The sequence below is a fragment of the Schistocerca americana genome, chromosome 2, assembly GCF_021461395.2.
Source record: "Schistocerca americana isolate TAMUIC-IGC-003095 chromosome 2, iqSchAmer2.1, whole genome shotgun sequence".
Classification (NCBI taxonomy): Eukaryota; Metazoa; Arthropoda; class Insecta; order Orthoptera; family Acrididae; genus Schistocerca; species Schistocerca americana.
In genome coordinates this window covers 237,371,042-237,398,804 of record NC_060120.1, presented here as the reverse complement: position 1 = coordinate 237,398,804, position 27,763 = coordinate 237,371,042, and the positions used below count along the sequence as shown (strand labels likewise).

General features: G+C 42.4%; 1 protein-coding gene across 1 annotated transcript in view; it reads left to right on the top strand.

Annotated features, from left to right (window-relative positions):
• The window catches only part of LOC124596480 (meiosis regulator and mRNA stability factor 1), a 219,500-nt gene extending 193,651 nt beyond the window's left edge, over nucleotides 1–25,849 (top strand). Inside the window, exons 26-27 of the mRNA XM_047135626.1 lie at nucleotides 4,661–4,805; nucleotides 24,845–25,849. Of these exons, the coding sequence (XP_046991582.1) occupies nucleotides 4,661–4,805; nucleotides 24,845–24,894 (195 nt within the window). The 3' untranslated portion in view covers nucleotides 24,895–25,849. The remainder of the gene's footprint in view (nucleotides 1–4,660; nucleotides 4,806–24,844) is intronic.
• The last annotated feature ends 1,914 nt before the right edge of the window (nucleotides 25,850–27,763 follow it).

Sequence of the window (27,763 nt, the reverse complement as noted above, 5' to 3'; positions counted from 1 at the left end):
TTGATGGCACCCATTAAAAAAAATACACATTTCAATTCCACAGAGCAAAATACTGTGACGTGCGATAGAAGAATGCTGTATAAAGAGGTGTGGCACTGCACTTTGGCACAATTACGACCAAATAACATGTCCTACATTTCCTCCAACACATATGTTTTATGTTTCAGACTTTTCAGAAAGCTGTGCGCTACAAGATGAACATATTTTTCAAAATACTATTTTTTTAGTATTGCCCCGATTCGCAAATATCGTAGATCCGGGGCTGATGCACAGAGCAGTCTAAGTTAAAGTGGGTAGTATCCATGTGACCCATACATTTAGTGATTTTTCTGCTTCCCCTTCGTTTACTCTCCCGTCAGAAGCTATCAAGTGAATTAAAATACATTCACACAATTACAGAAGGCTAAAATATTTTGTTAGTTTCAGATTTTATTTCGTTTCCACCGTTCTAACAGTCCAGCATTAATCTCCTTGCAGAACAAGGAAGTTATTTTTGTCTGTTTGCTAAAGAAATTTGACCTTTATTAACTTTTTCCACAGAGGTAGTTAATGTATTTGAAACGAAATGTTTAATTCCACAGTACTGGCTAGTTTAAACTGTTCACTGCTTTTCAAGAGGATGTTTTCATCTTCAAACGTGTGGCATTATGCAGTAATAAAGAACCAAACATGAGATAATACAATACTGGTGCTCCAAGAAAATTTACATCCCAGAAACCACACTGAAAAGCTTAACATCAGGTTGAGGTCTACTTCATTGGGAATCTGGACATATGAATGTGCACTTTAAGTATGCAATATAAATGTGCGCATTTTAGTGTGGTTCACGAAATTCCGATGCTCTTGGATTATCCTCTGGTGTCTTGTTTCTTTTATGACATAATGTATGATCTTTCAACATTTTACACGTACATACATACGGGCTTTCTGCGTCATCGTAGCTGCGCAAGTGCCGTGTCACCTGTTACCAGCGCTGTCTGGCAACTGCTGAAATGAGCCTATTTCTAACAGTTCGCGGGAAAAAATGCGAATGTTTGTTTGAAAAGCATTACTTTCAAAGGAAATATCCGTTTACGTAAGTTGAACTATGTGCGAGAATGTACCATGAATCTCTTAAATCACGAGCGTTTGACTCTCATTTAAAACTCAATGGTGATCCATTTAGAAGAATTTATAACCCTGAAGATCAGACATTTATGTCGGTAATAAAAATTTTACTGGCACATTTGTGATGTATCTGAAAGTGTAACATGTGCAAAAAGATAAACATTATATACGAAAGCTTGCAGCTTATTAACCTTAGAGGCCAATATTACATTTGAAAGCTTTGCTTTTCTTTTAGCAACACTATGTATATTAATTTAAACCATTAACATTCCTGTTTGTGTGTTCATGCTTACCTAACAGTGATGTTGCTGTTGGCTGACTACATCATGTGTCCTATGCTCTAATTATCTGCTGTCATCAGCTGGCGACAGCGACGTGCACTGTGACTGGCTTACAAAAGCGCATCGCAATCTCGATTTCAGTGATTTTGAAAGTAACTTGCAGTGAGGTGTAATTTGAATGTATACTTTCGTAATACGAAAATACACAGTGTACACATTGTTGCACATCAAAGGTATTTCCAAAACGGGTCTTCTTCCCTAATTTCGTTTTCTGAAGTGCTGGAAAATTCTATGCCCGTGTATAAAACCATAACCATTCAAAGGATTAATAAGTTTTGCAGTTTCGGGGGAAAATATACTGTCACTTAACTCGTAAAAAGTGTGTTTACACCCAGGAGAAAGTGTATTTTTAATCGGTAAATCCAGGAAAAATCCGGGAATGTTTTTCCTTGTCCATGTATACACCCTGTATATACAGCAGCTATCTGCACGTTTTTCCAGTCACTTGCAACTTTTGCGCTGGGCGAGAGATTTGTGATAAGCTAGGTAAGGGGCAAATGCTGTAGAGAACTCTTTGAAAAACTGAAATGGTATTCCATATGGACCCGGTGACTTATTTATGTTGAACTCTTTCAGATGTTTCTCTATGCCAGGGATGCTTATCACTGTCATCCATATGGCAGTCTGTTCTGCTTGTGGGGAATGCACCTTAACAATTACACTACACTACCAGTCTGTGCATTGGTACTTTTTCAAGGTTCTAGATCATCATGTAAAATTCAGAATTTTTTTCTTCAATTACTCACAAATGAGGTCTCATAAGGGTGAATGACTGCAGCATGTTATACCTGGGGCCCTAACCTATACACCCATATAGCTTAGTGGTCATCAGAAGTTTTAGTTCAAGAACAGAACTTATCAGTTGTTATGAAAATTAGTATGTCAAGAGTCCTCAGTAGACTAGCGTTTGTAGCATAAGTTAGCTGACAGCCCCCACCCCCACCCCACCCCCCAAAGTACTGAGCATTAACTCGGCACCATTTGAAACACTTCAGGTAGATTATTCTGTTGGAGGTCCCTGCCAACCTTAGCAGCTCCAGAGTTGTAAAACTGTAAAGGACTGATGAAGTATTGTTGTGTTGTCTGTGTGTGCAGATGCATAGTTGATAAGTTATATTAATTATATTTCAATGCAGTATGTTCTACGAGAGATGATAACAAATGTTTTGAATGTCATTTTTTCTTCTACCCGTTACATTGTTATTACGCCAACCTTAATTTAATTTTATATTCCTCGCTGCAAATGCAGGGTGGTTCCATGACGGTGTTACAAACTTCAAAGAATGATGTAGAAGGGTAAATGTGTCAATTTGAGGTAAGAGATTCTGGTCTGCAAATGACTGAGCGATTGTTACAAGTGAAAATAATTCAAAGACCTATGACAGTGGAATACATGACTGGCACTGTTGGTGCTAGGGTTACAGGGTAGTCAACTTTACGCAAGTGGTACTGTGGACAAAACCAAGAAACAAAGTGCAGGAAAAATGGGCTCTAAAAAACACAACTTCAGAACTATGAGCACTTCATCTTCACTACTGTAAAACACACCTCTCGAAAAGTGGCTGTAACTCTTAAAGTACATAGACATACCTTATCTTGGATTGATGTGTTTATGCTTCATCATCCGTGAAAGTTTGTAATGTCACGCAATCATCCTGTATATACCACATTCAAAGAAGACACATCCCTAATAATGTGCATTCACAGATCCACGTTACTTCCATCTGAAATTTATACTACAGCAGCTGATGAGTAAAAGTAGCACACAGCTGAGAGTTTTCAGTACTGGAAGACAGACAAGAAAACATTTCCCCCCTCACATCCTCTACCCCTGTATTGGCTGCACTACGTAACCCTATACCCCTGAGATAAGTGGCAGAATTGACAATTGTCAAATAAAATAAATCACATTTTGCAATATTACTGTATGTCTTCTTTTTTTAGTGAGCTGTAAAAGTGCACTCTTAAACTCTTAAGGGCAGTTGACGTTTGTGGATTCAGCTTGCTACATGTATATTACTATAAGATACGGCTGAGAACCATGGGCTGCACAAGTACCTTATTCGGGCCATGGTTTGATGACCTCTCTCTACCCCATTCAGAATAGACATGGCTTGTTCGTACTAAAATGTCCTTCTAAACAAAAATAATCTGCGTACTAATTGTATAGTCGAGTAGCCAGTCTGAGCTGCCAAACAGCTACTATTTTCATTTTCCTGTGATATCCTACGTGAGTAATTCATCAGCCCTTTCAATAAAGCCAGTAAATTTTAATTGAAGTTAATTGGAAGTTCAATTATTAGCAATTATTGGTAAACAGCAACTCTGTGTAATGCTGTCTGTATTGTATAGCCCATGGCAAAATTTTTACTGCAGTCATTCGTTACTGTAAAACGGTTCCAGTAAGTGGCATGCAGAATGGATAAGTTAAACCTAAGTCTTTTGGTCAGCACTTCGGAAATGATCCTGCTTCTTTCCTTTCAATGTTAAATATTTTGTGAGTAATAATGTGGTGGTTGGTTAAGTCGTGTGTGTGTGTGTGTGTGTGTGTGTGTGTGTGTGTGTGTGTTAAAATCAAATAACACAATATTAGAGTAGAATGAGTTTTAATCTGCCAGTAAGTTTCACAGTATTAGTGTTTCCTATGGTTGTTACGGTTTTTCTCTATTTTATTGGGTAACTTATGTCGGTATTAGATTGAGCCTCACAGATCCAGCTCACAGTGAACTCACCAACCAATTTTGTTTTATTTCATTATAAGCTAAGAAATAGGCTGGCCTATGCATTGAAGGCACTTCTGATTTTGAAGTTTTCTAAGTTATGTTTATTGCAACTCACAGAAATGAATAGTAGTGAGCATTACAGCATGCCTTCTCACCTAGCTATAATGGTAAGATTTCTCAAAGCCAATTCTGGGACTGTTTCTGCATTCTGTCATTGCTGAGATGTACATACCTCCTTGCTCATTTTGGTGCTTTGTTGAATAACAGCACATAAGCAAAGTTGAATGTATTTTTCCTTTTAAAAATGACTTGTTCCATTGTTAGGTGCTATGTCTATATAAGGGCTGGACACCACTGCAAACAAAATAGTGTGGAATACCTTGTTTTTCATGAACTGCCACTCTTTCATTGCTTGTTTATTCTGTTCTTTTCCAGATATGTTTCATTCTGCTTTTATATAGTTTTTACAGTTTGCACTCTCTTTGTCAGGGTGGAAATAAAAGCAACAAAGAAAACAGCAACTGGCCTGAGAACATCGTTCCACCACATCCAAGCGAACTGCCTCTGCCCTCACCTTGCCTTGTGCGCGCCGACACACTGTTACAGGAGAACGATTCTTCTGAAAAACAAAAGCGTAAGTAACTTTTTGTTCTTGTTTATGGTTAAATATTAATTTTACATCCACAGTGGTCAAGAACTATCACCTTCCAACTTCTGGAAAGTCCAGCTTGGAATGTCAATTAAAACAATCAATTTTTGAAAATATATTTTAACTGGATAGAAAAAAAAAAAAAAAACCTCGCCAAGTGACGGGAGGCAGTGGCTCGTCCATCTGGCAGTAGGGTTGAAGGGGAAGGAAGAGGGATGAAGGAAAAGGATTCTTTCCTTCTCATCCGATCTGGTAAGTCCCCCTTGATTTGGGGTTCTGGGTGACTTCTCCAAAATAGATTTTTTAACCTATCTAAAAAGGATAGATAGCTGCTCACTGTAAAGTTGACAATTCCTGACAAAACACAGCAGGCGTGCGCGCAAGCGAGCACATCTCATGCACATGTGACCATTATTCCTGCCAGAATCCAATGGAGTTGCATCAAAAGGGAGCAATCTGGAGTTTGGTAGGGAAGAGGGAGGGAGAGTGGGATATGGGTAGAGGGAGAGGAGTCAGTGCAGTCTGGCAGACCATTTTAGGGCTAGATGGAGGGAAGACAAGGCTGCCAGGTCCAGTGTTGGGAGGCTGTGAGGGAGGGAGTGGGGAATAGAAAAGGAGAGGAGCAGAGCAGGGAAAAAACTAGGGGGTGCGATAGCAAAACTCTGATCCCAGTGATGGTGAGGGGACGTGAATTGGGAGAAGGTGGTATGACGGGGAACTGAAACTGTTGCATGAAGGGTCTGGGGACAATAGATTATTGCGAGCTGAGGCCAGGACGATTTCGAGAGTGAGAATGTGTTGCAAGGATAATTCCAGTCTGTATAGTTCAGCAAAGCCGTTGGCAGAGGGGAGAACCCAGGTGGCCTGGGTTATGAAGCAACCATTAATATCAAGCATGTTACGTTTAGCTGCTTGTTGTGCCACAGGGTGGTGCACTTTGCTCTTGCCTACAGATTGATGGTGACCGTTCATCCTGGTGGACAGCTGGTTGGTAGTCATACACTACAAAAGCTGTGCATTGGTTGTAGAGGAGCTGGTATTTGGGATGGCTGCTTTCATGAATGGCCCAACCTCTAAAGGGTAGGACAAACTGTAAGTCAGGTCTTGAATAGGATGTGGTGGGCGGTGATGTGGGCAGGTCTTGCTACTGGATCTTGCGCGGGGGTATGATCCCTGTGGCAAGGGGGTTGGGATTGGTAGTTGCATAGGGATTGACCAGGATTTTGTATAAGTAGGGTGAGTGATGGAACACCAAACCCCCTCATTTTATTGGGGGGGGGGGGGGGGTGGTGGTGATGATGATGATGATGATCAAAGCTGTGAGAAAGGAGGTGGCTCAGTTGTTCTAATCCTTGGTGGTATTGGGTGACAAAAGGGCCACTTCTTTGTTGCTGGTTCTTGAGGGTGGTAGAAGGATTGGGGTTGTGTAGGGAAATGGCACTGGAAATCTGTTTTGCATTTTAGGTCTAGAAGGTTAGTGCCTTTGCGTAAAAGTCTTTGAGACCTCCATCGTACTAGGCAAGGGAGTTCTCGTCACTGCAAATATGCTGTCTCTAGGTGGCCAGGCCATATGGGAGAATTTTTGGTGTTGAAGGGATGGCAGCTGTCGAAATGGTTACTGTTAGTGGTTTGTGGGCAGATATTTGGATGAGGCCGTCAGAGACAAGGTGGTAAACATCAAGGAAGGTGGCATTGTGTGTTGAAGAGGGCCAGGTCAAGCAGGTGAGGGAGCAGGTGTTGATGTTGTGAAGTAAGGACAGGGTGTCTTCTCACTGATCCCAGATCATGAAGATATCAGTGAACCTGAACAGCACCAGGAGTTCGGGGTTTTGGGAGGCTAGAGCTTCTTCTGGATGGTCCGTAAGCAGGTAAGCATAGGAGGGTGCAATTCGGGTGCCCACAGCTCTGCCATTGGTTTGTTTTATACCTTCCCTATAAAGGAGAAGTGAGTTATGATGGTGTTAGCAAGGTGTATGAGGAATGAGGTAGTGGGTTTGGTGTCTGATGGACATTCGAAGAGACTGTGTTCAATAACAGAAAGACCATGGCATGTGATATGTTGGTGTATAGGGAAATCTACATCTACATGGATACTCTACAAATCACATTTAAGTGCCTGACAGAGAGTTCATGGAACCACCTTCACAATTTTCTATTATTCCAATCTTGTAAAGCGCGCGGAAAAAACGATCACCTATTTCTCTCTGTACGGGCTCAAATTTTCCTTATTGTATTATGGTGGTCATTTCTCCCAGATTGAAATTTCTTGATAAGATTCTGCTGCAATGAAAAAGTCTTTGTTTTAATGATGTCTACCCCAAATCCTGGATCATTTCAGTGACACTCTCCCCGCTATTTCCTGATAGTACAAAACTTGCTGCCTTTCTTTGAACTTTATCGATGTACTCCATCAATCATGTCTGGTAAGAGTCCCACACTGCGCAGCAGTATTCTTAAAGAGGACAGACAAGCTTAATGTAGGCAGTCCCTTTAGTAGACTTGTTACACTTTCTAAGTGTCCTGCCAATAAAATGTAGTCTTTGGTTTGCCTTCCCCACTACATTTTCTGTGTGTTCTTCCCTATTCAAGTTCTTCATAATTGTAATTCCTAGGTACTTAGTTGAATTTACAGGCTTTAGATTTGACAGATTTATTGTGTAACTGAAGTTCAACGGATTCCTTTTAGCACTCATGTGGACGACATCACACTTATTGTTATTTAGGGTCAGTTGCCATATTTTGCACCATTCAGATATGTTCTAAATCGTTTTGCAATTTGTTGTGATCTCCTGATTTACTAGTCGATAAATGATAGCTTCATCTGCAAACAACCTAAGCTGGTTGCTCAGAATGTCTCCCAAATCATTTGTATAGATAAGGAACAGCAAAGGGCCTGTAACACTATCTTGGGGAACACCAAAAATCGCTGCTGTTTTACTCAGTGACTTTCCATCAATTGCTACTAACTGAGACCTCTGACAGGAAATCGCGAATCCAGTCACATAACTGAGACAATATTAAAGTGGCATCAGCAGTGATGAATAGGGATACAGGCAGTAAAGGGGTTGGGATGAGAAGAGTCGTAGAAGGAAGTGGTTGCTGTTTTTGGCATGGGAGACTACAATTTGGGCAGTTGGTTGTAGGTAGTGGTAGTGTGCGGCCAATGTTCTTTCAATGGGGCCCAATAACCAGCTACAATAAGGCTTCCAGGATTGTTGGGTTTGTGGATTTTGCAGAGGATGTAGGTAGGTGTGTGTGGGGGGGGTGTCATGGGGTTGTTGGGGAAATAGATTCAAGGGAGAAGTTCTGGGAAGAGCCTTAAGGCTGAAACTAGGAATGGAAGATTACATTGGACTTCTGGGGGTGGAATCACACTGGTAGAATTTATGGATGGAGTAGTCACTCAATTGCCAGAGGCCTTCAGACAGTTAGTCACTACTATTCATAATCACTGTGTTATAACCTTCATCTGCAGGTAGGATAATTAGGTTGAGACCTGTTTTGAGGCATTGTACGGCTGTCCTTCCTTCTTCTGACATGTGTGTTCTTAGGGAAGGGACCTGGCGAAGGATGGCAATGCCAAGTTGAAGGTAAGGAATTTCTGTAAGCTGACACGGGAGTAAAATGGGATGAAACGGCTGAGCTACAGGAGTAAGTGCATGTTGAGGGGAGGGGGGGCAGAGAGGGGGGGGGGATGGTTAGGTAGAGGTTCACAAGGTCTTGCGGCAGAGGTAGATGTCAAAAATAATGCCTGAAAATATGTGTGGTGAGGCAGGAAATGTGATAAATAGGAATGAGCAGTGAGAGGAATCTAGGGCATGAGATGCTGCACCAATAATCCATGCAGTCACATAGAAATGTGTTGTGCGCAGATGAGACCGTGGATAAATTGTGGCTCAGATGCAGTGGGTGTATGGTTTGGAAGGCGATACAAAAATACAAGAAAGGGAGAGTGAATTTGCACTGAATAATGCTTTAGAGAATAGTAACAACTTAAAACATCTGGGGAATGTAGACTGCAAGTGCTAGGCAAATTCAAACACTGGAAAAACCAGGTTGAAAAGTCATCAGTATTGTGAAAAGTAACAATATTGTTACATTCCATCCTTTATTTTCCATATTATGAAAGATAGATTGTTCCTCACAATAAAGATAACATGTTGAATTGCAGACAAACGCACGTCCCATCTCCGTGGCACAGGCATCCCAGCACCATCTCTGCTGTCTCAGCAAAATGCTGCTTCTGTACAATCACATCTCCAAACTTGAATCTCTTGTGCTCCAGCACTTGGAAGGGCATTCAAGACACGAGCTCTATAAGTTATCCAGCCTGCCGACATCCTATTACTGCCTCACAACACCTATCCTACCCAACCCATCCCATACTAGCACCCTAATTAGCATCCCCCTTTTGGCTGTGCCACACTCCATCTTGCGCAGAGTAGCAATCAATATCTTTGCGTCAGAGCTCAACCATGGAGAGGAATCAATAGAAATTTACCACTTTCCGCCAAAATCCTCAGCCCACAGACGTTCGTCCTATCCAAAGGCCTCACCTTCAGTCCTACACCCAAATTTAAACATTCTGGACTGGTTAGAGATCTAATCTACTTCTCCCAATCCCAGAAATGGAAGCACCTTTTCCACTAATCCCAAAAACAAAAGCCAACCTAATCCAAACATTGAACCCTGCCTTTCACAGTATGTACTACCATCCAACCTGATCTTCGCCCAGCCCTCCTATCTTGCCTAGCCACCCCTTGGTTCAGGTTCATTGATGATCTGGGCTCAGGGCCAGGGCACCCTGTACTCATTCCTCCATAATCTTACCAAATTCTCCCTCGTCTCCTTCACGTGGTCCACGTCAGTCCAAAGTGCCACCTTCGTGGACATTGACCTCTACCTCTCTGATGGCTCCATCCACATTCTTGTTCATTTAAATGCACTAACCACCAACAGTACCTGTATTTTGACATCTGTAATCCCTTCTGCACAAAAAATCTGTCACATACAATCTGCCTGACCACGAATGAAGTATCTGCAGTGACGAGAATTCCCTTGCGCAGTATGCTGAAGGTCTCGAGAGCCTTCGTAGACTGGCACTACCCCCCCCCCCCCCCCCCCCCAAAACTAGTCCACAAACAGATTTCCTGTCCATATCCTCACCACCACATCCAAGAATATTTAGCTGCCTAGGACTGAATTGAAATGATCCTTGTCTGTGCAGTTTGTACAATATTGTGCTCTGTGCCTGCTAGACTGCTGAATTCATGATTAGATGACTGCATATTGGCATCATCCATACCCCATGGAGCGCACAAAGGTCCCAATTACTGGTGAGAAGATCTTGTTGACCTTGAAATTTCACTTTTTTCTCTTGTAGCACAGAAAATTGTGTTTTCTCTTTTCACTTGATTCCTTTTGGTCCATAGAAGAAACATGATCGATAAATCCGTGGTACAGCAAGAATGTGTCATTTGTAGCCTACTACTATCACTCTGCAGTTCACAAGATTGAACAAGAGTTAGGAAAGTCTTGAAGGGTCTCACTTGTCTGCAGAAAAGGGCCAAACTACAGTTTTTATTAAGTTGTGCAGCAGCAGGAGGAAGGGGTGAGCTTTTGGGAAGTGGGAATGAGTGGTGGACAAGTATACTACAGTTATATCTACTTTATTGCCACAAATAGGGACCAGATTCTGTGCAGCAACATGCTGCAATGGTCTCCTTGCACCTCAGTAAGCTGTGTACAAGAAAGGGAGAACACACAGCCAGTTTGGCAATGTTCTGTATAACTGTCTTGACTGCTGGACAGTGCCAAAAACACTGGTGTGATAAGGGAAAGACATACCAATTTTGAAATTCACAAGGGGAAAAAATGAACTACCTGGCAACTAAACAAACCTAAGTTATATAGTATTTGTTGAAGCCACAATATCTCCATCATACTTCACAGTGCTAGATACACGGTTTTGTACAATTGCAGATATTCATATGTAAAAATGTAAGAGAATTCGTAATGAACAAGGCTACATCTAAGATTCCAGGATGGGACAAGTGACCCCTCTTGCCTCACATTCTCCCCCCACCTTTCTTGCTTACACCTATGACTACATAAACCACCTCATAAACTTTTCTTTTCTTTTTTTTCTTTTTTTTAATGATTTATTTGATACTGATTAAAGCTTTTGAATGTGTGTGCAAGTTGTCTAGCACCAGCGCAACACTGGGGCCATTAACAAGTAAAATGCAATCAGGAGTGCAGTGATAATAAGTGCCTTCACTATGTTTCTTTTAAAAATTGGCGTATCGCCAACTGGAAGTATGCATCATTTGTAATGTTTATATAAAAATTTATTGCGTCAATGATCACATAGATCTATAGAAAATATTCACATTACAGGTTTCGGCAAATAATGGCCATCTTCAGGTGTGCTTAACCCACAAAAAGCTTTGTACAGACATCCAAATATAGTTGGGCACTTTGAACATCATAATGTCATTTAACATTTTAACAAATGTACATATTGTAACATAACTGTGGCATTGTTCAAAGTGCCTACCATATTTACTTGAATTTAAGCCGCTCTCGAATCTAAGCCGCACCTAAAAATAAACAGCTACGGTTGTTTGGTTCGAGTCGTAAGCTTAGCAGTTAAGCCTTACCTGGTAGCAATTGCTATACGTCAGGCGCTCCGCGAATATTTATGAGTACCCTTCCTTTTTCACGTGCTTCCTCTGTTTACAGTCAATTGCTTATTTTGCTTTGATCTGATAAGTGCTCTTCTCTACTTCTCTTTGTTATAGGTGTTTGTCATGCATTTTTGTACTGTGTCATGAATTGTTTGTCGCATTCTGATAATGAGTGTTTACGACCTGTTGCCACTCGCAGTATGGCTTCCTTTTGTGAGTGCTACTGCCACTTATAATAAAAAAAAGAGGAATTGTCTCATTAGCGAAACAATGGCAAGAGACTGCTATATGTTGTTACTTACACTGCTGCTTTCGTTGATAATGATCAACAAGAACCAAATGATAGACTGCATATGAAAGATGATGATCTGAATGAGAGTTTAGCGAAAATTTTTCTCCATTTGAAATTCTTTGCAGATGCCTCTTTACACATTACGTTCTGCACAGAAATTAATCATCTTAGATTTAAAAATTTAGTCCGTTGGCGTGCTTCATTTCTGACTGTCTCACTATTCAGCATAAGAATAGTAGGAATATAAAAATGACATGATACGTATATTCTTCCGCGTTTGCTGTTGTCTCACTCTAGTGTCATAGTTGATTAGGCAGACAGGATTTTAATGAGATGGCAGCAAACGTGGAAGAATACATGGCGTAATGTTTACATTTGTGTTATTCTTATGGTTAAGAGAATACTGCAGGTGATTCAAGATTCATAAGAGTTCCTATTGGCAACCATCTCTTGTCACAGGTAGGAAAAAATTGAGAACATTGAGTTGGCCATATTGACATATAGCCCCAACAGTCTTGCCAGTCGGATTTTCGTAATAGATTTTTAGTAATGACTTCAAATGCAGTGTGTGTTATCTTCAGTCCATAGACTGGTTTGATGCAGCTCTCCATGCCTTTCTATCCTGTGCAATGTAGAGTAGCAACACTTATAAAAAAAGAATGAAAATAACTTAGAAATTAAACGCTGATATTTAAAACAAAATTTTATTAGGTTTGTAATACATCTTATATGAAATGTTTAAAATATCAGTCATGATTCTGAACCACTACCACTCGATTCTTTGTTGCTCATTTCTTCACACAGTGCATTGTCTTCCATACCATCTAGTGCATTGAATATCGAACATTTCTTAAACGCTTGTTGCACAGTCTGATTTGGAACACACTTCCATGCACCATAAATCCATTGCCACACTTGCGACAAACTTGTGCATTTTACACGTCCTGTTTGTGTCAGTTGTCTGTCACTTTTTGAAAGCCGGTGTGTGTACATGCATTTAAGCCTGTCCTTAAATGCGTTTATTGAGACAGAAGGCAATTGGTTGCAGAATTGACGTCTTCCGCCTGGAATTACTGCCAAGTCCGTTGTGCTTTCCTCCGATTCTCGTTTTACTGCAGGCGTTGTAGGCCTGCGTACGCATCTAATATCAACAGAATGCGTAAACTAAGCATTGTGCCAGGACAACGGTTCCACACATGCCTAATCCATTCTAGCACCATGTCCTCCGAAAACCACTCAGTTTCGTTTGCTCATACAATTACAGTTTTTGGAAACACTTCAGATTTCGGTAAAGTCTTCCGCCTGAAAACTATGAATGGGGTCATTTATGTCCATCTGTTGTGCAAGCAAGCATGACGGACGTCTGCCGTTTTTCACCCCCTAGTGCAAGAGCACTTGTCTTTCTTTCCTTTGGTGTCAGCCATATAATTTGACAGCATGTCAAAATATATGGGAGTTTAGTCAGCATTTCCTATCTGACCAAGAAGGTATTGATTTTCTGTACGCCGCCTAATTATGAAGCGCTGAAATTCCACAAGTTTTTCTTCATAATTTTTCGGCAGCTTCTGCGCAACTGAAGTTAGCCTCCGAAGTGAAAAACCCCAGTGCTTGATAAACAGATCAGTCCAGCTGCGACTAGCCTTAAAATTTTGATTTTTTTGCTCTGTAGCAATTTCGTGTGCCTTAATTCTTAAAATTTCGGCATTTACAGGCAGGAATTTCTGACACTGTTCCTTAACAAATTCATTTAAAATCACTTCTAGTTCATGATATTGGCCACACTTTGGCCCACTAAATGCTTTCCTGCTAATTAACATTTAAATAATTTATCTCTCTGCAGTCGCCATCACCTGACGTTGCTCTCATCAATCCTGTGCCGCAGACATGCAGACTTTGTTCCGCAAATGAAATAACTCCCATCTTGAATTTGGCACTATAATGAAAGCGCTTCATTATGGTTCACTAACACCAACAGGCACTTCACAAAATTCCACGAAGCAATAGGTGCCACTATGTGAAATCTTAATGAGGCCTAGCGTATCACCTCGTGCAACAATCCTAAAGCCTTGTGTTTTGTTAATATTTTTCTGTAAAGAAATTTATTTTTGTTGCTACAAATATTTGAAAGGCTGCTACATTCGAAGATGAAAAATACGGAATTTGTATTTACTTCATTGGATAATGTGTGGAAATGCAGTGGTCGAAACTTGGGGCAGAGAAAAAAGCTTTTCTTCTACCCTTTTTTTTTTTTCTGACCCAGAGGTTTTGGCGCCAGCATTTATCTTTGTGCCTGCAAAGCATGCCTGTGTAGCGCTACATATATTCGACGGCAGAAGTTAGTTGTGGCGGCATCTACCAACATTTTTCAGAACTTCCGCTTACTTTCCACTCGATTCTAAGCCGCAGGCGGTTTGTTGGATTACAAAAACCGGAAAAAAAGTGTGGCTTAGATTCGAGTAAATACGGTAACTATTTTTGTGTGTCTGTATGAAGCTTTTAGTGGCTTGAGCACATCTGAAGGTGGTAATTGTTTGCAAAAACAAGTAATGTGAATATTTTTTATAGATCTAAGTAATTGTTGACATAGTAAATTGTTGCACAAAGCCTTCACAGTTTTATTTCACAATGAGCACGGGTGGCAGTCTGGGGTTTAGATTTAATGTAATAATATATTTTACTTGCAAAAGCTTTCTATGGTGTAATTATAATAGCATGTTGATGGCTGCCGGCTGTTGTTGCATGGGCACTGTTCCTGCCACCACTGAATGCAAGATTTAAATGCTCGATCTGTTCCTTGAAAATTTACACTTGTTTAAGTCCTTTGAAAGATGTGTGTCTCAGAGGCAGGAGAAAGAGCTAAGTTATTTTAGTAGCCCCATAGACTGGACTTGGTTTATGTATATTTTAAAGGCCATTTTTACTATGGGATGTATTTCTCATTAGGTGTCTTGAGAACTTCGAAAAATTGTGGGTGTCACCAGTGCTGTGAGTATGAACTTGGGTAATTATGATGTCCAAAGGGGAGTATAGGTAACTATAATTTGGTGTGGCACCTCCCGTAAAAGCTGAAAGTAGGTGTCAAGCCTGCAAAATAAAATCTACAAATTTAGAACTCAGTGCATCTGAATGAAAATTTCGGTATTTTGGCCTTGAAAGCGGGTTTGGTTGTTTCGTGTCCAAATTGCAAAATTCTTGCATGAGGTCAGTTTAAGGTGTAGAAGAGATCAGCCAAGTGAGGTATAGCTGCAGGTTTGAGCATAAGGTATGCTTTGAATGGATAGAAATAGTAAAGACCTGGTGATAATTACTGAACTCTTGGGACAATCACATTTTTAACTGCTCTCATGAGAATTACACCCAAAACAGATCTCAAGCTTTCTTTCTGCAATAAGCACACAATTACTACTGGTAGTATACCACCGAAACTTGGAGGCGAACTTAAAACACTGAAAATAGAGCAGATGCTCCATGAGACTTGATGGAAGTCTATACAGACAGCTGAAGTCCAGCAGCGACACATTCACCATACTGTCAGAAGCAGTGCAGTGTTGATCTTTTTACCATGACTATAGCCGTGAACCACAAATTTTGTAAGTGCCGTGTGTGCACTGTGATGGCACTCTCTGTAGTTATGCTGCTTCAGTCAGCTTTGATATTTTGTCTAAATTGCTTTCCTACTTAAGTTTGTAAATATGTCTGTTTTTTGTGTTTTTCTGTTATATATTGAAGCAAACAAAAGACTCTGAAGCCATTTGTCAGATATCTTAAAATTTTTAGTTAACCCTCCAGCAGGCGCGTTGACTTTCATGACGCCACTAGTCGCGATGTATCTCGTGGATACATGCGACGATATTTGTGGTTTTTTGTTTGTTTACAAGTTCTTCTTCTTTTGTTTTTGTTTTAAATTGCAGTTACCTTTATTGTTACAGATTTTACAAATACAGAAGTGAACATCAGGCTCATTACACTTTCAAATTAACAGAAATATTTAACGTTTTGTGATGGAGAAGTACATGAAATTCTTTTAAATTTATTTTGTTATAGATACAAATAAATTATTGAACTAATCAAAGCATGTCTCTTTTTTACTGATTGCCCTCTACAGAAAGACATTGTTCATAAATTATTTTTGTGTGCTGTTGCAAACAAAGATGTGTACTGCATTTTTCAGATGTATAACTGCTGAGACAAGTCTTTTTTGTCTCCCTGTAGCATGACTGGCACCTTTTTCTTTCCTTGTTTTCTGATTCCAAGGATTGTTCAGCGTTTTCTTGCTCTTTTCCTTTAGGTTTGTACTTTACTAGCCTTGACTTTATATCATCAGGTAGAGTCATAATAAGAGCTCTTCCTTTGAGATGATCGTGCAGTAGAGTCAGAGCCAAAGGTTTGAGGTACTCAAGCCGATTTGAGTATTTATTCTTGTTGCCCAAGAAAATTACTCTTGAGTTGATGCCTGCAATGTTAAACAGGTGGAAAAAAATCACCATAGGCCATCTTCTTGTTGACCTAGCTATATTGTAGGTTGCACAGAGTTTGTCAACTACATCAACTCCAGATTTGGTGTCATTATAGTGTAGAATGATTGCTGGTTTTTTCTCTAAACCTTCCAAAACCTCACTTGACGATGCATGCATACTCGAAAGGAGGACTACAGTTTTCCCTTTTTTCGGGACATATGACACAAGGGTTTCATTCTTGCTGTAGCCAAATACGCTATCCTATTGCTGTCTACTTTTTGGTGCTACGAAATTCGATGGCAGTTCTTTCTTGTTTTTTCTAATTGTGCCTACAAATGACAGTCTCCTTTTATGCAGTTCTCTAACTCCAAACTAGTGAACCAGTTATCTGCTGTAATGTTTCTACCCGTCCCATATATTGGCTCGGCAAGTCTCAGAACTACTACTTTGGCGGAGTTGTTATCCTGAAAGGGTCCTTCTGGTTGTAATCCACAATATATTTCCATGTTATAAGTATAATAAAGCTTGGCATCACATAGGCAGAAAATTTTGATGGCATATTTAGATGGTCTGGATTGTATGAACTGGTGAAATCCACACCGGCCTCAAAATGCTGGTAGCTGCTCATCAACTGTGATGTTCTGACTGAGGGAGTAATGTGTCTTGCAGTTATTCAAACATATGCTGAACATTTCCCTCATGGCTGCTAATTTGTCTGTCTTGCGCCGTTCTTGTCTTATTAGCAACAGGAAACGTTTTTCGGACATGGTCATTCTAAAAATATTCAGACCAAGGTCATCTGCTGTCCAGAAGTTGTGAACATTCTGTCGCCCACCACAGAACACACCAGCAAGGTATAACAAGCCAAGAAAGGCTTTTATTTCGATTGCGTTTGTGTCCTTGCAGTCGCTCTCGCGAGCAAAGTTTCCTTTTAGATCAGCTATACGCCTGTTAGTGTTGACCACAATTAGATCTAGGATATCATTACTGATGAATAGGCTCCAGCAGTCAATTTCAGTTACCATTTTCTTTGCGTCTCCAACTACCCCAGGCACTTTGGTTAGTATATTAGGGGGCCGTGTCTGTGTTGCTTTCCAAGGCACTTTCCTCCATTTAGTTCCATCCTTACCTAAAATAAAAAATAAGTACATTACGCCATTATTAGATATTGTTATTATTACATCTGAAAGCATATTTGTTGTCTTTTCTACTCACCAAAATAGTAATGTTCATCAGTTTCCTGCACTTCATTATTTTCCTCTTCATCAAATGCATGACCTGTGTCTGAGTCTACAGATCGTGTTTCGAGTATATCTTCGGTTTCTGAATCAGTTTCTGCAAGATCATCTTCATCTTCAATGTATACCTTCCCCCTGCGGGTCCGGGGATTAGAATAGGCCCGAGGTATTCCTGCCTGTCGTAAGAGGCGACTAAAAGGAGTCCCTCCCCCTCAAGGGGGTAGTTAGCGCCTGCGTCCAGAGACGGACGGTTCCACGACCTATATTTGCGGTCATTTTGGTTTTTCACTTCCTCTCGTTTCTTCCTTCCTTTGGTTGGTTCCTTACTTTGTTCTTCTCCATCTCACTGTCTTCCTTACTCTTTCCCTTGCCTTCTTTCCCTTGCCTTCTTTCCCTTGCCTTCTTTCCCTTGCCTTCTTTCCCTTGCCTTCTTTCCCTTGCCTTCTTTCCCTTGCCTTCTTTCCCTTGCCTTCTTTCCCTTGCCTTCTTTCCCTTGCCTTCTTTCCCTTGCCTTCTTTCCCTTGCCTTCTTTCCCTTGCCTTCTTTCCCTTGCCTTCTTTCCCTTGCCTTCTTTCCCTTGCCTTCTTTCCCTTGCCTTCTTTCCCTTGCCTTCTTTCCCTTGCCTTCTTTCCCTTGCCTTCTTTCCCTTGCCTTCTTTCCCTTGCCTTCTTTCCCTTGCCTTCTTTCCCTTGCCTTCTTTCCCTTGCCTTCTTTCCCTTGCCTTCTTTCCCTTGCCTTCTTTCCCTTGCCTTCTTTCCCTTGCCTTCTTTCCCTTGCCTTCTTTCCCTTGCCTTCTTTCCCTTGCCTTCTTTCCCTTGCCTTCTTTCCCTTGCCTTCTTTCCCTTGCCTTCTTTCCCTTGCCTTCTTTCCCTTGCCTTCTTTCCCTTGCCTTCTTTCCCTTGCCTTCTCTGGTCTCCGCCTCGGCGTTTGAGACGGTCTGTCTTCTCTCTCTCTCTCTCTCTCTCTCTCTCTCTCTCTCTCTCTCTCTCTCTCTCTCTCTCTCTCTCTCTCTCTCTCTCCTTTTTCCTCTTCTTCCTTCCTCCCTGTGCGCGCCTGAAGGCCAACCCATGCGTTCGCACGCGTAGCCGGTGACGGGGTAACGCGTAATTCCCCGCCCTGGGTAGACAAGTAAGGCACGCACGTACCCCCGGTAAAGGCCAGGCCCAGGGAGGGGCGATTGCCTGAGCTGATACCTTCTGACCATGCCAATTGGTCCCTCCGTCTGTTTCTCAGGAGGTGTGACCTGAGGTGTAAACATTCACCTAAGGCGGGAGTGCCCTCTGAGAGGGTCCCCACAAGGAAGGAGCGCGCCATCGGAGACGCTGGCAATCGTGGAGGATTCCTCCGCAATGGATTTCTCTTCTTCTTCTCTCTCGACTTTGGCCCATAAACGGAAACTTGACCAGCCACCAGTGACAAAAGTACTACCGTCTGCCCCACAGTTCCTCGTAGTTTCTCAATCTGAGGACGGCAAGGATTTTTCCTCTGTCAACCCTTTCGTTATACAGAAGGGTGTAGATGCCATAGCCGGATCTGTCAAGTCGTGTACCAGGTTGCGTAATGGTACCTTGTTACTAGAAACTGAAAGCGCCTTTCAGGCACAAAAACTGCTTCGGGCCACACTCCTACGTTCCCTGTCCGGGTGGAGGCTCACCACACTTTGAATTCGTCTCATGGTGTGGTATATACTCGATCACTCGACGGATTGACTGATGAGGAGATTCAGTCTTTCCTCGCTGAGCAGGGCGTGACGGCTGTCCATAGGGTCATGAAAAAGATCAACAATGACCTTGTACCGACCCGGACACTTTTCTTGACCTTTGATAGTGTTCAGCTGCCGTGGCGTATCAAAGCGGGCTACGAGGTTATTTATGTTTGCCCCTATGTCCCGACACCTACGCGCTGCTACCAGTGTCAGCGTTTTAATCACACTCGCCAGTCTTGTTCCAATGCAGCTAAATGTGTCACTTGTGGCAGGGATGCCCATGAGGGTGACTGTCCACCTCCGTCTCCTCATTGTGTGAACTGTCAGGGTGACCATGCAGCGTCCTCCCGCGACTGTCCCATCTACAAGGAAGAACGCTGTATCCAAGAAATTCGGGTCAAAGAGAAAGTGTCCACCTCGGCTGCTTGCAAGCTATTTGCTAGTAGGAAGCCCACACTGCTCCCAGCAGGAAAATACAGTACTGTCCTCGCCTCTCCTCGGACTACCAGAGAGGTGGCGACGCAGACATGCGATCTGAGCTTCAGCACCACGGTCGTCCATTCGGCCAGTGCTAAGATCGCGCGGTCGACGTCTCCTCTTCCTCCCGTCACCCCTCAGACACAAGCACTTTCATCAGCTTCTGCCAAGACGAAGACCCAGAAGTCAGATGCATGGGCCTTCAAGAAGGAACCGTCCCGTGCAGACTTCCTATGTACCTCGAACTCCCAGCTGTCGACCAGTACTTCCACTAAACGACCTTCCAAGAAGGTTCATAGGAAGCGCAGTTCGCCTTCTCCGCCACGGCGCATTTCTTCTCCTGCGCCACCCAGCGGTTGCCGCCCCGGGCCGTCATCCGTTTCGCCTGGCTGCACCGCTGGTAGCCGAACATCTGGCCGTCCACCGGCGGAGGAAGCTGCTCCTCCCGGCCATCTTAACGAGATGGCCGATGAACCTATAGAACCAGTGGACGATGACTGTCCGCCTACTGAAGCAGCGGCAGTGCTCGCTCGAAGCCAGGCCCTGAGCGGCCTTCGAGGTGACCCCTTCTTTCATCTTCCTTTTCTTCTCACGATGGCACTTATTCACTGGAATATTCGCCACATTCGCTCCAACCGACTTAAAGTTGCTGCTCCGCTTGCACCGTCCGCTCTTCGTAGCCCTCCAGGAAACGAAGCTACGCCCATGCGATCACATTGCCTTGGCACACTACACCTCTGTGCGTTTTGACCTACCCCCTGCGGTAGGTATTCCGGCTCATGGAGGGGTTATGTTGCTGGTCCGGGATGATCTTTACTACAATCCCATCACATTGCACACCGGCCTGCAGGCAGTCGCCGTCCGAATTGCTCTCCCCACTTTTACATTTTCCATTTGTACAGTTTACACTCCATCATCGTCTGCCGTTACCAGGGCAGACATGATGCAAATTATTGCTCAGCTACCTGCACCATTTTTGTTAACTGGAGACTTCAATGCCCACCATCCCCTTTGGGGCTCTCCAGCATCCTGCCCGAGGGGCTCCCTGTTAGCAGACCTTTTCAACCAACTCAATCTTGTCTGCCTCAACACTGGCACCCCTACTTTTCTTTCGGACACATCTCTCACCTATTCCCATTTAGACCTCTCTAGATGTACTACCCAACTTGCACACCGGTTTGAGTGGTATGCCCTTTCTGATACATATTCGAGCGACCATTTCCCGTGTGTCATCCATCTCCTGCATCATACCCCCTCTCCGTGCTCAACTTGTTTGAACATCTCCAAAGCAGACTGGGGGCTCTTCTCTTCCAGGGCGACGTTTCAGGATCAAACCTTCACAAGCTGCGATAGTCAGGTCGCACACCTCACGGAAGTCATTCTCACTCCTGCTGAATATTCCATCCCTCACCCTACTTCTTCTCCACGTTGCGTACCGGTCCCCTGGTGGACCGCAGCATGTAGACGCTTTACGTGCTCGTCGACGTGCTTTACGCACCTTTAAACGCCACCCTACAGTGGCGAATTGTATCACTTATAAACGATTACGTGCGCAGTGCCGTCGTATTATTAAAGAAAGCAAGAAAGCCAGATGGGCTGCTTTCACAAGCACCTTCAACAGTTTTACTCCTTCTTCTGTTGTCTGGGTTAGCCTGCGCCGGCTATCTGGCACTAAGGTCCACTCACCAGTTTCTGGCTTGACGGTCGCGAATGACGTCCTTGTGCCTGAGGATGTCTCCAATGCCTTCGGCCGCTTTTTCGCAGAGGTTTCGAGCTCCGCTCATTACCACCCTGCCTTCCTCCCCCGAAAACAGGCAGAGGAGGCTAGGCCACCTAACTTCCGCTCCTCGAATCGTGAAAGTTATAATGCCCCTTTCTCCATGCGGGAACTCAAAAATGCACTTGCCCGGTCACGGTCCTCCGCTCCAGGGCCTGATTCTATTCATATTCAGATGCTGAAGAACCTTTCTCCTGCGGGTAAAGGTTTCCTTCTTCGTACTTATAATCACATCTGGATTGAGGGACATGTCCCCGCATGCTGGCGCGAGTCTATTGTTGTACCGATTCCTAAGCCGGGGAAGGACAAGCACTTGCCTTCCAGTTATCGACCTATCTCGCTTACCAGCTGTGTCTGTTAAGTGATGGAGCGAATGGTTAACTCTCGTTTGGTTTGGCTGCTCGAATCTCGACACCTACTTACCAATGTACAATGTGGATTTCGTAGGCGCCGCTCTGCTGTTGACCATCTGGTTATCTTGTCGACCTTCATTATGAATAACTTCTTGCGGAAGCGCCCGACCGCGGCTGTGTTCTTTGATTTGGAGAAGGCTTATGACACCTGTTGGAGGGCGGGCATTCTCCGCACCATGCATACATGGGGCCTTCGCGGTCGCCTCCCTCTTTTTATTCGTTCCTTTTTAATGGATTGACAGTTCAGGGTACGTGTGGGTTCTGTCCTGTCGGACACCTTTCGCCAGGAGAATGGGGTGCCACAGGGCTCAGTTTTGAGCGTCGCTCTCTTCGCCATAGCGATCAATCCAGTAATGGATTGCCTCCCAGCTGATGTATCAGGCTCCCTTTTCGTGGACGATTTTACCATCTATTGCAGCGCGCAGTGTACATGTTTTCTGGAGCGCTGTCTTCAGCGTTCTCTTGACCGTCTTTACTCCTGGAGTGTCGCCAATGGCTTCTGTTTTTCTGCCGAGAAGACGGTCTGTATTAACTTCTGGTGCTACAAAGAGTTTCTCCCACCATTCTTACGACTCGGTCCCGTTGCTCTCCCATTCGTGGAGACAACAAAATTTTTAGGTCTTACATTTGACAGGGAAGTTAACTGGTCTCCACATGTGTCTTATTTGACTGCCCGTTGTACCCGTTCTCTAAATGTCCTCCGTGTTCTCAGTGGTATGTCGTGGGGCCTACTTCGCCTATATCGGTTGATCGTCCGCTCAAAGCTGGATTATGGGAGCTTCGTATACTCCTCTGCACGGCCGTCCATCTTACACTGCCTCAACTCCATACAACATCGGGGTTTACGTCTTGCGATCGGAGCGTTTTATACTAGTCCCGTCGAGAGTCTTCGTGCTGAAGCCGGTGAATTGCCACTGACCTACCGGCGCGATATACTGCTTTGTCGGTATGCCTGTCGGCTACTGTCAATGCCCGACCACCCGTCTTATCGTTCCTTTTTTGACGACTCTCTCGATCGTCAATACGGGTTGTATGTCTCTGCCCTGCTACCCCCTGGAATTCGCTTTCGTCGCCTCCTTCAACACCTTGATTTTTCACTCCCTGCAACCTTTATTAGAGTGGGCGAGAGCCACACGCCACCTTGGCTCCAGGCTCAGGTTCGCGTTCACCTTGACCTCAGCTCGCTCCCAAAGGAGGTTACCCCTGGTTCGGTATACCACTCCCGTTTTGTCGAAGTTCATTAATATGACCTTCATTTATACAGATGGCTCTAAAGCCAATGACAGGGTCGGGTGTTCTTTCATTGTCGGGGCACAAAGTTTCAAATACCGCCTCCATGGCCATTGTTCGGTCTTCACAGCTGAGCTCTTTGCCCTCTACCAGGCTGTTCTTTATATCTGCCGCCACCGACATTCTGCGTATGTCATCTGCTCTGATTCCCTGAGCGCCATCCAGAGCCTCAGTGATCTGTATCCGGTTCACCCTTTCGTGCACCGGATCCAACGCTCTCTTCAGCGGCTGGTGGACGACGGTTCTCCGGTTAGCTTTATGTGGGTTCCTGGCCTTGTCGGTATCCCTGGGAACGAAGCTGCAGATGCCGCGGCCAAGGCTGCAGTCCTCCAGCCTCGGACAGCTTCTTGTTGTGTCCCTTCATCAGATTGTAGCAGGGTCATTTGTCGGCACATTTTATCGCTGTGGCATGCCGATTGGGCTGCACTTACGGACAACAAGCTTCGGGCCTTGAAACCTCTTCCCGCGGCTTGGACGTTCTCCTCACACCCTTCTCGGCGGGAGGAGGTAGTTTTGGCCTGGTTACGGATTGGATACTGCCGGTTCAGCCATCGCCATCTGCTGACGGCTGCGCCGGCGCCGTTCTGCCCGTGTGGGCAATTGCTGACGGTCTGCCATATTTTAACGTCCTGTCCAGATTTTACTACACTGCGTCTTGATCTTGGCCTGCCATGTACTCTCGATGCCATTTTAGCGGATGACCCAGGAGCAGCTGCTCGCTTTCTTCGTTTTATCAACTTGACAAACCTGTCTAAGGACATTTGATTATGCTGTTTTTTTAATCCTATGCCTGTCAATCTTTTATCGTGTTTTCCCTTTTAGTTGCTGTTTTAAACTTGTGCCTCGCTGTGCATTCCTAATGTAGTCTGGGCGCCAATGACCATTGAAGTTGTGTGCCCTAAAACCACAAAAAAAAAAGATACCTCGTCGTCGAGAAGAAGGCGGTGTACTTCTTCCAAATCCTTAGGATTTTCTAGATCATATCTTTTACTCATTTTGAAAGAGAGTGCACGTAGCTACAACAAAACATTGCTTCATTTAGAAGACAACAACACAACTGCTGACTTGCATACGCTGGCAAACAATGCAACAGCTGCAGTCATTAGCGGCGACAAAGCGCGTTACCCGAGTAGGCGCGCTGTATCTGAGAGATACAGGCAGTACACGTTCCCACACCTGACTCATTTATGACCTTGTCAGTATCGGGATAAAACTGAAATTCCTGTGAAGCAATAAGAAAGGTATGACACAAGATGTCGTGGGCCAGCAAACTGTTACCACTGTTCATTGCGGTAATATTAGAGAAAAAGTAGGTCATGTATCTCACAGATACATGCGCGACTGTCGGAGGGTTAATTGAGTTCACAGCCACTAACTAAAATAAAGAGCATCAAATACTTGACTAGCATGTGGCAGATCTGCAATTAATTGATGATGCATGTTGGTGCAGTTACTTATGGATACAAAATCTTTTGCATGTAAATGAGAGTATGCTTTGCATTTCAGTTTGCTGTTGAAAGAAATTAACACTGCATTTACATTGAAATTGCAGTAGCTTATTTCCAACAATATGTAGTTACCCCTTGACCAACAGTTCCGTCAGTAGGATGATACTTAATTTCCCCCCCCCCCCCTCCCCCCTTTCTGATTGGTAGTAACTTTTTGCTTTTATTGTTTTGAAAATAGGCAAGAAGAGGCTGGCAGCACAGTTCAGCAATCCTCTGGAGATGCCATGAGTGGGTATACTGGTTTAATTGTACCTGAGAAAGAAAAAGCAGCCATCCACAGAAAGAGATGGGTTTTGATACTCCCATCGTAGTTAGTTTCTGTTGTGTATGTATGAACTGCATGCATTTTTATCTTTGAGAATACCAAAGTATTTATGTAAAGTGAATGGCAACATCACAACATCTCTTTTTATGAGATAGAAAAATTAATATTTAGTTTTAAAGACCAAACAAATGTCCATAGTTTTTGTGTATTGCTCCAGTTGGCACCTAGCCACTGTCTTTTATGAGAAGTGGACACATTTGTTTTAATATCATATGAACGTATTCAATAAGTTTTAATATTGTAGCACAATGATGGACAAGTACTCCGCACATTAGACCACCATGTTAGATCATCGGAAAGTTTTAATGACAACTTTAGAGTGTTGGTTCATGTCACTACTGTGTTTGTGATGTGTATGGAATGTGTCTGACTCCCATTCTCACTTAAAGTTGAATTGTTAATGCACAACACATTCAACCATGTCTCTTATTGTCAGCATCATTTTATTTAGCTCAGAAATGGAAGCGGTAATTAATATAAAAGTAATTCAGTGTCCGTAAGAGCTGTAGATCCTGTATGTAAGCAAAATACTTGTGTATTCCGATATACTTGTATTCTGAAAGTGCAGAACTTTCAACATTGGTCTCGGATTCATTGTAAACAATAATTGTTGCCATTATTTTGGGTGGGTAGTAAACTCTCAACTAATTACCAGGCATAACTTACATAACTGTTAATTTCATAAATGTTATGTTAATAGCCATTATTATTAATTGTGTTATATGGTTTTAGGACAGAAAATTACTTCTGTTTACAAGCATTATATTAAAATTATTCTGTATGTTGTTTCAGCTATTTTGAAAGAATGTAAAATTATATTATGATTTTAGTTCAAGATTTTACAACAGTATTTCTTTGTTAAGGTCTTTTCAGAGATAGAAATAAATTTTTTAAAGTCATTCCAATATTTCTGTAATACAAATTTTATTTTAATAATTGTTTTATTTATTCAGCTTTTTGTGAGTGTAAAATTTTTGAAATGTTTATATATGAATATTTTTATAGACAATTTGTCTTTATTGATCTTGAAGTTTATTTTTCCATTGAATTAAAACTGTACCAATTGTAAAGTATTTCAGTGAAGTAGTGTGTGTGTGTGTGTGTGTGTGTGTGTGTGTGTGTGTGTGTGTGTGTGTCATACTGACTTATCCACTTCTCCATTCCCTCTTTATTAGGGTAAAAGGTACACAATTTGTTCAGTGTATGCTACTTAATTGTGAAATTCAGTAGGAATACTTAACATTGAAACAGCTAGATTGAAAATAGCTAAACCTTATCATTACTTACGTTCATATTAGTTTTTTTCATTAGAAAAATGCTAACCTTTGCTCCAGATTTAGTTAGGAATGTACTCATGATCATTTCATGAGGACACGAGTTTACTACTTGTTGAATTGCATAGCAGTTGTTAGTTAACTGTTTCTGTACTGTGTCTGTTTTTCTCTGTTAATTTGTTTGTTAGTCAGGTTGAAGTGAAAGAAATCCATTTGGGGAATTGTGTGTCGTTTTTAAATACTTCGTTTTTGTGTGAAACTGTAAGAAGAACTATCCTCATCATGGTTTTCCTTACAACAAAATGTTTTTAGTGAATTATCTGTCTGCTACAGAAGACATTCAGTATTGCTGAAACTGCAATCATTATTCTAAACAGGAAGGTGCTGTTGTCATGTTACTTAATTCAATCAGTTTGTTGTTTTGCATTTAAACCAAGGCTTGTGTTGATATTTTCTTTACATTCTGCTTCAAAATTACAGTTTTCAGCAAAGCATAAATCAAAATTACTCCACTTGATCATTTGTCATAATTGCACATGTAGTGAGTGGATGAAAATTGGTGGAATTTAGCAAGATGTTATCCCGTAGTACTGATTGTTGCTTTTAACCAACTTGCAAATGCAAAGTTCCTTATTCTTGCATACATGAATGTTTAATGTGTAAACTGGGACAAGGAAAAAAGTAATTATGTGACTATAATTATTATACTGCTTGCAACATGCATTAAGTCTTGCCTTTTGGAATTTGGTGTTTATTTTGATATTCATGTGAACTGTCTTATAATATGAACATTTCTCTTTGGTTGTTTGGCATTCTATGCTGTTGCCCATCAACCTTCAGATAACAAAGGCAAGTCTCTACTATAGATTCAACTGGAATGCACAAAATTTCAAATGGAAGTGTAGCATTCATATTATAACTTCCATATAGATTTGCTGGTATTGACACCTGATGCCTTTTCCCCTCTTCACTGCCATTCTCCAAAAGATTCAAGTAACTCCAATAATATCATACATATTCATAGTGTAAGGGAGACGTGTTATGTGCTTGCCTATTTTTAGCACTTGACAGTCTAATTATAAGACTGCACTTGTCTAGGTGCAAGATCTTGCCTCCTCTTTCCATATCATAACTCATTCGCCTATGCCGTTGTTCAGGCTCATAATTGGAACTCAAAATTTATTGTCTGTGGACAGTGTTGATACAGCATGGTGTAAAAGTAATTAGATTACACTAGATTCAAGCTTCTTGTCACCATTAATTCAGAATGACACTCATGGTCTATTTTGTTAAAACAGTTGTATGTTTGTCTCACAAGAAACTAACATATGACAGTTTTTCCTTGAACCTTTCTTGTGTTGTTTATGCCTTATTATTCCCTTGCTAAGCACTTGCTTTAAGAGACATGGATGAAAAGGATCTGGTGTACCTTTCCTGAAGTACATTTGCTTATGATGTCCATCAAATCTTCCATTTTTAACATAAGAGTGGCTAGAAT